At 35.3% G+C, this 12,204-nt stretch overlaps 1 protein-coding gene across 3 annotated transcripts; it reads right to left on the bottom strand.

Annotated features, from left to right (window-relative positions):
• Positions 1-2,784: 2,784 nt before the first annotated feature.
• On the bottom strand, positions 2,785-11,701 carry LOC139183200 (NKG2-A/NKG2-B type II integral membrane protein-like). Of its 3 annotated transcripts, XM_070790095.1 has the most exons (7): positions 11,542-11,701; positions 9,575-9,769; positions 9,044-9,190; positions 8,555-8,608; positions 7,839-7,990; positions 5,668-5,768; positions 2,785-5,345 (listed from the first exon to the last, which is right to left on the bottom strand). In XM_070790095.1, exons 2-7 carry the CDS (start codon positions 9,759-9,761, stop codon positions 5,228-5,230), a joined length of 759 nt encoding a protein of 252 aa, XP_070646196.1. In that variant the 5' UTR covers positions 9,762-9,769; positions 11,542-11,701; the 3' UTR covers positions 2,785-5,227. The 3 variants fall into 3 exon arrangements, with proteins under 3 accessions (XP_070646196.1, XP_070646195.1, XP_070646197.1); XM_070790094.1 differs by lacking the exon at positions 11,542-11,701 and having other exon boundaries at positions 9,575-9,917; XM_070790096.1 differs by lacking the exon at positions 11,542-11,701 and having other exon boundaries at positions 9,071-9,190; positions 9,575-9,905.
• Positions 11,702-12,204: the final 503 nt, after the last annotated feature.

Genomic DNA, 12,204 nt, shown 5'->3' on the forward strand with positions numbered 1-12,204 from the left:
CAGCAAAGTAAAAACACAAACTGCTTTAGTTAATGTACTCTCACAGTATAAAGCAAGAACCACGTTACAAAAGATGGAGCCTGTTTAATAATTATATATTGAGTATCTAAGCTATTAGCAATTAAAAAATGTATGTACTGAATAGCACAAGGTCAACACAGATTTGAAAACCATGCATAAATAATCATAAATGGAAATTTAAACAATTTATCTCTACTACTTATCAAGCAAGCAGATGTAGCAGTAGGCAATAGAAATATCTAAGCTAGACAAGTAACCAGTACATATATGAACACACACACATACACTAACATAGAATATTCTTATTTTTTAAGTTCAAATGAACATTTCCCAAAAATTTGCTATATATGCCTAAGCAAGAGACTTCCAGAAAAACACCTTCTGCTTTGACTATGCCAAAGCCTTTGACTGTGTAGATCACAACAAACTGTGGAAAATTATTCAAGAGATAGGATTACCAGACTGCCTGACCTGTCTCTGGAGAAATCTGTATGTAGGTCAAGAAGCAACAGTTAGAACCGGACATGGAAGAGCAGACTGGTTCCAAATTGGGAAAGGAATATGTCAAGGCTGTATATTGTCACCCTGTTTATTTAACTTCCATGCAGAGCACATCATGCGAAATGCCAGGCTGGATGAAGCACAGCTGGAATCAAGATTGCTGGGAGAAATATCAATAACCTCAGATATGTAGATGACACCACCCTTATGGCAGAAAGTAAAAAACTAAAGAGCCTCTTGATGAAAATGAAATAGGAGAGTAAAAAACCTGGCTTAAAACTTAACAAAGCGAAGATCATGGTAACCAATCTCATCAGTATATGGCAAAGAAATGGGGAAACAATGGAAACAGTGAGAGACTTTATTTTTTTGGACTCCAAATTACAGATTTGACTGCAGCCATGAAATTGAAAGATGCTTGTTCCTTGAAGGAAAGCTATGACCAAACTAGACAGCATATTAAAATCAAAGACACTACTTTAAGGTCTGTCTACACAAAGCTTGGTTTTTCAGTAGTCATGTATGGATGTGAGAGTTGGACCATATAGAAGCTGAGCACTGAAGAATTGATGCTTTTGAACTGTGGTGATGGAGATGACTCTTGAGAGTCCCTTGGGCTGGGAGGAGATCAAACCAGTCCATCTTGGGGAAAATCAGTCCTGAATATTCACTGGAAGGACTGATGCTGCAGCTGAAACTCTAATACTTTGGCCACCTGATGGGAGGAACTGACTCACTAGAAAAGACCTTGACGCTGGGAAAGATTGAAGGCGGGAGGAGAAGGGCACAACAGAGGATGAGATGGTTGGATGGTGTCACCGAGTCGATGGACATGAGTTTGAGCAAGCTCTGGGAGATGGTGATGGACAGGGAGGCCTGGCATAGTGCAGTCCATGGGGTTGCAGAGTCAGACATGACTGAGTGACTGAACTGAAACCTTACAAAACCATTATGGTTTTTACGGATGTTAAACAGACAATAAAGCTGTATTATAAGAACTTTTTACAATCCATATGAAATAGAATGTCTAGAAAATGCAAATTAACAAATGTAGTACAACAACCATAAACCTGTATAAGCTTAACATGTGTTAAATATATTAGGTTCACTGTACAAACCTTCCTACAAAAAATTCTAGGAGCTCTAATGGTAACAGTAGTGAATAATAACACTTAAAACTTTGCCAGGTCTTTCACCATAAAGCAGAGTCTTCCAAAGAGCCTTGATAACAAAACATGTCAAGTTACATAATAGCAATGGACTCAGTCCAAATTCTTTGTGATAAATGGATGAAGAAAATCATCTTAATCTAAATATGATATATGCAGTGATTTTTCAAAGGAAGAAAATACAGAATGATTTTTGTGGTTTTATTTCAAGAATGCATAATTGGTCAACATTTGAAGGAAAGAGATATTTCAAAAACATTAAAAATTTTCTCATTTCATTGAAAGAAAATAATAAAATGGTAACATGAGTGATTGCATACAAAACCTGTAAGAATTTTCTGAATACTATGGAATTGCTTTTATGTTAGAAAGGTATATGAAAAAACCTTTAAAAAGACCTCATATTTGAGCGATGAAATATTGAAGTATTTTCCCCCAGTATAGGAAGGATACTTATAAGACCTTTACTGTATCATCTGTTCAACATTGGAAATAAAAGGCAGTTGGGTAAAAATAAGTCAAAAACAAGAAGGAAAAAAAAAAGAAAAGTAAAACAAGAAAAAGTTATTGCACCTGGAGGGAAGAAATAAAACGTGATTATTCAGAGATGCGATATCTATTTACATAAACAATCCAGAGGAATATATATTTGAAATAATAAAATTAATACATACAATCAGAGAAGTCATTGGGCATAATTCTATTTGTAGCAGCAACAATTACTACAAATTTAAAAACAAAATTGCTATTTACAAAAGCATGGCTATGAAAAGTCCATATTTGTGTGAAATTTCAATGTTGGAAACTATAAAATATTCTAGAGGGATTTCGCTGGTGGTCCAGTGGTTCGGATTACTTGTTTCCCGGTGCAGGGAGTGGGCGTTCGATCCCTGGTCACTGAATCAAATTACCACATGCTGAACAGTGTCACACAAAAAAATAATAAATAAAAATTGATCAATAAAATAGGGAGAATTTAAAGAAAACCTAATTGATTGGAAGGATAAAGCATGAATATTGACTGGAAGGGTCAATACTGTAAGACGATTATCTTCAGAAATTATTTTAAAGATTAAATGCAGTCCCAAAGCAGTTATTTTTTAAAAAGTTTATTGAGGTGTAATTTACAGAACATAAAATTTATCCATTTAAAATATATAACTCCATGATTTTAAAATTATTCACAGTTTACGACCGTCACTATTATCAAATTCTAGAAAGCATTCATCACTAATCAATTTGCAGTCTTTTCCTGTTCTGTCTCTTCAGAACTCTTAGTAATCACTAATCTACTTTTGGTCTCTTGACTCCTATTTTTGATATAACATAGAAATGGGCTCACACAGTATGCAACCTTTTAGAAGTTTGAATGCCATAAACATACTGTTGAGCAAAAAAAGTGAGACAAAAGTAACGATACCTATATTATTGGATGTGTATATGATACTTCAGTGGGGTTTTCCAGGTGGCACTAGTGGTAAAGCAACTGCCTGCCAGTGCAGGAGATGAGGGTTTGATCCCTGGGTCAGGAAGGTCCTCCAGGGAATATGAAATGATAGCCCACTCCAGTAGTCTTTTTTTTTTAATTAATTAATTTAGTTTAATTGGAGAATAATTACTTTAAAATATTGTGGCATATTTCTCATACATGGACATGAATCAGCCATAGGTGCACATGTGTTCCCCCATTCAGAACCCCGCTCTCACCTTCCTCCCTCCCCCATCCCTTGGGTTGTCCCAGAGCACCAGCTCTGAGAATCCTGCTTCATGCATCCAACTTGCATTGGTCATCTCTTTTATATATGGGAATATACATGTTTCAATGCTATTCTCTGAAATCATCCCACCCTTGCCTTCTCCCGAATACTCTAAAAGTCTGTTCTTTACATCTGTGTCTCTTTTGTTGCCTTGCGTATAGGATCATTATTACCTTCTTTCTAAAGTCCATATATGTGCATTAATATAGTGTATTGATGGTTCTCTTTCTGATTTAGTTCCCGCTGTATAATAGGCTTCAGTTTCATCCACCTCATTAGAACTGATTCAAATGCTGGGAAAACCAGTCAACCATATGCAAAAGAATGAAACTAGAGCACTTTCTAACACCATAAACAAAAATAAACTCAAAATGGATTAAAGATCTAAATTTAACACTATTGCTGCTGCTGCTGCTAAGTCGCTTCCGTCGTGTCCGACTCTGTGGGACCCTATAGACAGCAGCCCATCAGGCTCCACCATCCCTGGGATTCTCCAGGCAAGAACACTGGAGTATGTTGCCATTTCCTCCTCCAATGCATGAAAGTGAAAAGTGAAACTGAAGTCATTCAGTCGTGTCTGACTCTTAGCGACCACATGGACTGCAGCCTACCAGGCTCCTCCGTCCATGGGATTTTCCAGGCAAGAGTACTGGAGTGGGGTGCCATTGCCTTCTCCAAAATTTAACACTGCTGCTGCTAAGTCACTTCAGTCGTGTCTAACTCTGTGAGACCCCATAGATGGCAGCCCACCAGGCCCTGCCATCCCTGGTACTCTCCTGGCAAGGACACTGGAGTACGTTGCCATTTCCTCCTCCAATGCATGAAAGTGAAAAGTGGAAGTGGAGTCATTCAGTCGTGTCCGACTCTTAGAGACCCCATGGACTGCAGCCTACCAGGCTCCTCCATCCATGGGATTTTCCAGGCAAGAGTACTGGAGTGAAACTCTTAAAACTCTTAGAGGAAAACAGAGGCATAACACCCTCTGACATAAATCACAGCAAGATTCTCTATGACTCCCTTGTAGAGTAATGGAAATAAAAACAAAAATACAAATGGGACCTATTAAACTTAAAAGCTTTTGCACAACGAAGGAAACTATAAGCTAGGTGGAAAGGCAGTCTTCAGAATAGAAGACAATAATAGCAAATGAAACAACTGACAAAGAATTAAGCTCCAAAATATATAAGCAGTTCATGCAGCTCAATACCAGAAAAATGAACAACTCAATCAAAAAGTGGGCCAAAAACTAAACAGACATTTCTCCAAAGACGATATACAGAAGGCTCATAAAACACACGAAAAGATTTGTAGCTTTCTCATATCACAGTATCACTCATTATTAGAGAAATGCAAATTAAAAACACAATGAGGTATCGTCTCTGCCAGTCAGAATGGCCACCATAAAAAAGTCGACAAACAACAATAGCTGGAGAGGGTGTGGAGAAAAAGGAAACCCTCTTACACTGTTGATGGGAATGCAAACTGGTACAGCCACTATGGAGAACAGTGTGGAAATTCCTTAAAAACCTGGGAATAGAATCACTCCAGTATTCTTGACTGGAGAATTCCTGGGACAAAAAGCCTGACAGACTATAGTCCATGGGGTCTCAAAGAGTCAGACACAACTGAACGAATGAGCACACACAATTATATTTCAACTGTTTTTGTAAAACATTCATTATCAGAAAAAATAATATACTTCATTTTAAAATGTATGCAATCAGAATATTATTTCCATTTCATAAAAGGTCGTTACCCAACAGCATCCAAACTCATATTTTAATTCTCAAGCTTACGCTTGCAATGATATATATTTGGAAACTGACAGTCTTCTGCTCCAATGTCCCATAAAGATTGTATAGCACAGTTATGTTCACCAGGTATATTGTCTGTTATCCTGTTACGGAAAAATGCATAATTCTTTTATATTATATGAAGACAATTCATGAAACAATAGCATTTTCCATGTAACTGTAATACAAGATATTTTGAAAATGGGTAATGAAGTCTTTAATAAAATTTCAGTACGAGCTTGTTACTAGGAAATCAGGCTACAGAGTAGTCTATTTTTCAACATTGGTATCAACATTTTATTAACTTTCAATATCTTCCTTCAGCTTTCTGTAATTCAACTAAAACAAGTGTATTCGTATTATTTTAAAAAATATTTCTTTTTTGTATTTTTCCTCCTCTATATAGCATTCTTTTTACAAACTTACTGTAGATTGCAAGTTGAGCCATTTAGCCACTTCCAAGGATGACCACGGCCTTCACGAGAGACTTGAATCCACGATACAGTTGATAGGGACATCAGAAATTTCTAGCCCAAAATAAAGAATTTTCACTTAAATAGTCATTATGGAATGTTTTTATTAATTTTTAAAATGCAAGTCAAAGGATGTGTTCTTTCATAGCATCTTTCATTCTTTGAACAAATTGAGCATGTTAGATTCTAATCTAACACTAAAAAGCATAGGAGTTGAGTCTGAAGTTTTAATAGTGCCATAAATATTAACCAATATCTGTACTTTATTTCAAAATCAACTCAACATTATACTTATCAGTTTCACTGTGTTCTAATATTAATAAGGAAAATTCCTTTTTTTTGACAGCCATTTAATAAAGGGAATATTTACAAAGACATGAATTAGTTGTAGAGATCCCACAAAAGAATACACCTTGCATAACAACTTGGGGAGACTTACAGCTGTGAACCGCATCTAACATTAAGCCTAAGGATTAAGAAGGTGGAGTAATTGAATACGTGCAATGAAGAAAATTCTGATTCATATAATTTCATTTTTCCTCATGTCAAAACTAACATAGCAAGGCTTTAAATAAGTCTTTAGATTCCATGACATTCATTTTTCTGGATATTGTGACAATATCAATGGATTTCTCTACTATTATATGTTTCTCAGAATTTCAGTTTTAGAGGGAAATTAAGGAAATGAAAATGAGAAAATAAATGACATGAGAGCTGGATTTGGTTTTCCGAGCCTGAAACCATTCTTTGACTAGATAAACCCCAAAGCCATCTGTTTCTGTATTGGTGGAATCCAGTGGACCTGACAAGGGGTCAGAGACTCATTTCTCTCTGCTCCTCCCTGCTACGTTCAACTGTAAATGTGGGAACTAGTGAAAGACATGAGAAAGGAGAACTCTGAAAGGTGGAAAGAGAAGGCTGATGTGGCTTGAGACTTCCCAGCAGCCCCACTCCTCTGTAATCGCTAATCACTTCTCCGTGATGAGAGAACAAGGTGGGAGGTGAGGGAGTGACAATTAGGGGCATCTTGTATCTCCCCACCAACCAGGTGAAAGTGACCTAGGCCTCTTAATTCCCAAACACCCAATATCTAACCTGGCTGTTGGGGGTGGCACAGGTAAGCCATTCCTCCTGTGTGTTGAGAGAATTGTGTAGGCAACACCAGGTTAGCCTTACAAGATCCGTCAGGACACTTACTAACAAGCAGCAGTCAGAGAAATTGCCTCTGTTTCCTCCACTGAGAGACACTAGGGTCGGGTGATAGGGGTGGGGGTGGGACCAGCAAAGAGGATGTCTTGACTAAAACTACTGAAGCTAAGAAGCCTCTTTATCCCTAAGGGTGTAAGACTCCATCTCCACCCAGCAGGATTGGAAAGAATGGATCTTCAGTGTTGAATTCACACAATGAGCTGTGGAAATTTACAAACTTCACACAAATGCAAAAATTTGGAGGAAGTGCAAAATATCATATGGCAGTGATGAAACAGCGACAACCTGTATATGATTCCATGTCCTGGAGTAGAAAATGGCAACCCACTTCAGTATTCTTGCCTGGAAAATTCCATGGACACAGGAGCCTGAGAGGCTGAAGTTAATGAGGTTGCAAAGAGTCAGACATGATTGAACGACTAAGCACGAACACGGGATTCCATGTATAAGATTCAAAAGCAATCAAATAGATTCTATAATAACAAGTCAGGACAGTGAGCAAATAAGGAGGTGGAGAAGTGATAAGATATTACAGAGGGGTGGGGCTGCTGGGAAGTTGAAACTTCTATTCCATGATCTGATATGCAATTACATAAATCTATAGGCAAAATTATATGTTTATTTTCCTTGATGTATGGTAAAATTAGATAGCACAGTGCATTTTAGAATTTAATAGCATTTGTAGAAGTATGGTTTTCTATGAAAAGCAAGAACCAGAAATTACCACACATGCATGAGTGGTATAAAAATGTAAATAAAGTATCATAAAGTTATATTCCATTGTTTAATGGAATACTAGCAGACCTTAAAATAAACAAACTACAAATATGTACAAAAGCACAAATGAATTCTAACAAATATAATGTTGACTAAATGAAGCCTTTAGCAAAGTGTTGGAAACATTTAATAGCTTACCTTTTCCTCTTCATTATCTATATAAAGCAGAGTAGAATTCTTAGTAGCACAGGATTTCAAACTCTCATTCCACGATTTTTTTTCCAAACTAGTATAATAGCAGTTGTTGGAATATGTAAACCAGTCTTTTGAACAATGACCACAATGACATTCTGAAGAAAGATTATGAATTACTATTCAAAAATAATTTGAATTTGGAAAATAAAAATTAACTTACATATATGCATAGATATAAACATATGTATACACACACACACACACACACACACACACACACACACACACACATATATATATATATATAATAACATATCTATGCATCCTCAAGGCTGGCACATATAAAACAAATCTCATTCATGCATTCATAGAGAGGGTCTGTCTTTAATATATGTCCCCATATAAAGGAAATACATAGAAATGTCTACTCTGTACATGTCCTGAAAATCAAGAAATGAAACTTCTATTTTAGAATAGCAAAATTAATTGTCTCTTATCATACTGTAACAGGACGAAATTACAGCCAATTGCTAAAAATGGATATGGTGATCATATTATTGCATAGGGAGAAGCACTCTCCTATAATCATTTATATGAATGTTTATTGCCTGATATTATAAATTATGTTCTATCCCCAAATCTATTCTTATTTTCACTAGCCTAAGATAGAGACAAAAATGAATTGTATTCATATCAGAACTTTGAAAATCATTATGTACCTTTCTGGAGCCTTGTTATGAGAGAGGAGTAATTCTGTTCCTGTATTACAGTAGCTACAAAATTAATCATTAAAAAGTTAATATTGCTTTAAATGAATCATAATGATTTTAGTGTATGAGCTTGAGAATTCTGTTTATTGTTTAGAATTAGAGTAATCTGAAATAAAACTGATTTAGCAAGAAAAATTAATTAGGTAATGAAGACTTGATGGAAAAAATATTTCAAAAACCTAACGGAACAAACTTCACCACGTTTTACAGTATTTGCTTTAAACAGTCTCAAGAATTAATTTGTATTTCTCAATAAGATCTTTAAATCTCCTAAAGCATGCTTTTGAGTTATGAAATCAGAATATACATGTACATGCTCTCTGTAATTCTCCTGTGTTATATATTTCTGACAAATTAGATATACTGCATTTGTTCTAATGCATGTATTTTAATGATGGGCACATTCTATAATATTATGAAATGTTTAGCAGCACTGACCATCAGTAAAGTGATAAGTTTCCTTACAGTTTTTAAAAAATGTACTTAAAGGAGTAACAATGATCATTGTCACCACAGTGGACATCAAGACAAGGCAGATGATTCCCAGGATCCCAGCAATGAACTTCTCTGGAGGTGACGGTGAACCTGCAGGGACAGAAAAGGAAATGGAGAAAGGAGTGATGGGGACAGTTGTTTAGAGTTTACATACACAAGAACCCACACGAACACAGAGTTATGGCTATAAACTTGGACCCCAACCCATTTTGACCACTGTAGTCTTTCTCTCAGAATATACCATTGCGTTTTCAGCAAATATGAGACTACATGTGTTGTTGATCAAAAACTTCAAATTATAGTAATGCCAGAATAAAAGTAGTCCTCCAATTTCACATCAGAATCCCATATCCAGCTTTAAGTTCTGTTCCTCAAAGTGAAAAATACGTGAGCTTATCCCCTACTCTTCCTCCACACCTCTGCACCCCACTGCACATCCTGGAACAGTTGCATGTGTGTCTAGTAAGTGTTTACCTTTGGAGCGGTGATTCTTCTTTTTCCCATGAAGATTCTGAGGAGCATTTTGAAGATTTAATTCTACATATGTTAATTCCTGCTCAGTCATTGAAATGGAACTTTTAGAAACCTTAGGTTTTCTTTTCTGCCTCTTTGAGTTCTTGACTCCCTTCAGTTCTGCATAGGTTGCTCCTTGGTTATTCATCTCTGCAGCTGAGTGAGATCAAGGACTGTGCTTGAAGTGAACTGAAGTTGAGTGGTGTATGTGAGATAAGCACCCTAGTACAATGCCACAGGCGGGGCAAAGCGCTTAGTGCTCACTTTGAAGCTGAACAAATTTAAAGCCTGGTAAATTCCTCACAACTTTAAGCAAGTTTTTCACGATAGAATGCTTTTTTGAAAAAGATATTCTATATTTGACACATATATTATTGATTGAAATAGTGAAAAGCAATAAATTAGGGAGGAATAAAGAAGTTCATGAACAATAATATCCTTATTAAGTCAGATTCCATGGAAATATTTTAAAACCATCATAGTGCTTGTGTTCAAATTAAAATGTTCTGTTAACAAGAGAGATTCACCCAAATTTATGATAATTTTGAAATTTAATAATGGTTAAAACAGTTCTTTAAAGATGAGGAGAGATTAATGTTGACATATACAATAATTTCCTACACTAAATTACATTATTTGGTGACTTACATTGATTGATGAAAGGGATAACAAATGGTCTTTATTTCAAATGGTTGAGGAGTTCTGAGAAAGCATTAAAAACTGAGGAAATGCTTCATATATTGGAAAATGTTAATGACACATTAAACATATAGAACAAAGTAATATGAAAAATAAAACAATAGGAAAGACTAAAAAATACTTATTTTACAAAAGTAGTTGATAATTGATTTAATGGCTAATATCTGAACCCACAAAATGATAAACATGTACAGGTCACTTATGGAAGAACACTGTTGGTTCAAACTTGCAGAAAGATCTGAGAGATGTCCAAGTTAGTAAAGGTCATTTTAGCTGTATAAGTGATGGTAATTACTTATAAAAAATCCAGATAACATAGTTTAATAATTCAGACAATTGATGCAGTAGTCAGAAGTATCTGGAATTTAATTATGACTGAAATTTATAAAATGTGACCTTCAAAAAGTTATTTACTATCTGGTAACCTATATTATTAATATAAAATGGAAATAAGTTTATGCAATATATAAGGTGTGTAACACTGAGCACTCAACCTGAAATTTATAAGTTCTCAGTAATTATCAGTTTTAATTATTATCTTAGTCATCATTTCTATGGTACTATTTCTGATTTATATCAGCCTTTAATTAGTATAACATATCATTTATGCAATGTTTGATTTTTTAAAAATACTTTAATATGACAATTAAGTTTAAATTAGCCTTTAGATATATGGCAAAACCAATACAATATTGTAAAGTTAAAATATGAAATAAAATATATTAAAAAAAAGAAGTTACTTCATCTTTAATTTTATTAAAAAATTAGGGTTTTTTAATTCAACCTAAAACATATAGGAGAAATTATGTTTGGCCTTTTGCTATATAATGAATTCCTTTCCAAGAATCTGTTTATAGATGTTGAGCAAAATATGTATAAATGTATTATTATACAAAAAAGCTTACCATCTACTGATTATAAAATCCAAAACTAATTGTTCCCTATCATGAGGTCAATAAAGTTCACTTAATATTATATCCACACCCAAATATGCATGTGTGTATTCACTGACTAGCGTTCTACAGACAATAATTTGAATACTTGGAGAAATCACCCAATATTTGGTATTTTATGGTTATTGTTTATACCAAATTATTAAAAAAAAAAACAATGTTCTACTTTGATTTTGTTGTATATTTACTATAGCTCAGTTGCATCCCCTCTAACATTTGTTAGTTCCCACTACGTGAGACGGTCTAGCAGAGAGACAGGAGAGGAGGGACACATACCTTCTGTTGGCCAGGAAGTTGTGCATTCTTTAGTGTGCAGATCAGGTTACTCTCTAAAAAGAGACCTGCTATAGCTGGTAACCAAAGGAGAAATTTTAAAACTTACAACCCAGTCAAGATAAGCAATGTCTGTGACCTTCACAGGCTGCCCTGTGAAGGCTCAGAGTGAAGCTAGAATGGAAAATATTGATTTGTCGTCAATGTGTCACTTCAGGTTTGAACAGGAAATCCTCACACTTAGGCGAGTTGAAGAGAGTTTAGCTTATCACACACCTCCAGAAAATAGGAGACTTTGAGCTCCAATTAAAAGGACAACTGGACCTCTAATTGTGTTATTTACATTTTCCATTTTTAAATGCCTCTGAGAAAGTTTTACCGTATACTGTAAGATCCATTAGATCTGATAAAGAGAGTGCCTGACGAACTATGGATGGAGCTTTGTGACACTGTATAGGAGGCAGTGGTCAAGGTCCTCCCAAGAAAAAGAAATGCAAAGAGGCAAGATGGTTTTCTGAGGAGGCCTGACAAATAGCTGAGAAAAGAAGAGAAGCTAAAGGCAAAGGAGAAAAGGAAAAAGGTATTCATCTAAATGCAGAGTTCCAAAGAATAGCAAGGAGAGATAAGAAAGCCTTCCTCAGTGACTAGTGCAAAGAATAGAGGAAA

Source organism: Bos indicus, chromosome 5, assembly GCF_029378745.1.
Source record: "Bos indicus isolate NIAB-ARS_2022 breed Sahiwal x Tharparkar chromosome 5, NIAB-ARS_B.indTharparkar_mat_pri_1.0, whole genome shotgun sequence".
In the NCBI taxonomy this organism is placed as follows: Eukaryota; Metazoa; Chordata; class Mammalia; order Artiodactyla; family Bovidae; genus Bos; species Bos indicus.

What these genes read in the sequence shown, in the direction of transcription:
- LOC139183200 (XM_070790095.1), bottom strand. Translation starts at nt 9,761, where the DNA reads ATGAATAACCAAGGAGCAACCTATGCAGAACTGAAGGGAGTCAAGAAC. An exon ending in GAAGAATCACCGCTCCAAAG is followed by an intron (nt 9,191 to 9,574) that starts GTAAACACTTAC and finishes CTGTCCCTGCAG; the next exon opens with GTTCACCGTCACCTCCAGAG. An exon ending in TAGATAATGAAGAGGAAAAG is followed by an intron (nt 5,769 to 7,838) that starts GTAAGCTATTAA and finishes ATTTTGGGCTAG; the next exon opens with AAATTTCTGATGTCCCTATC.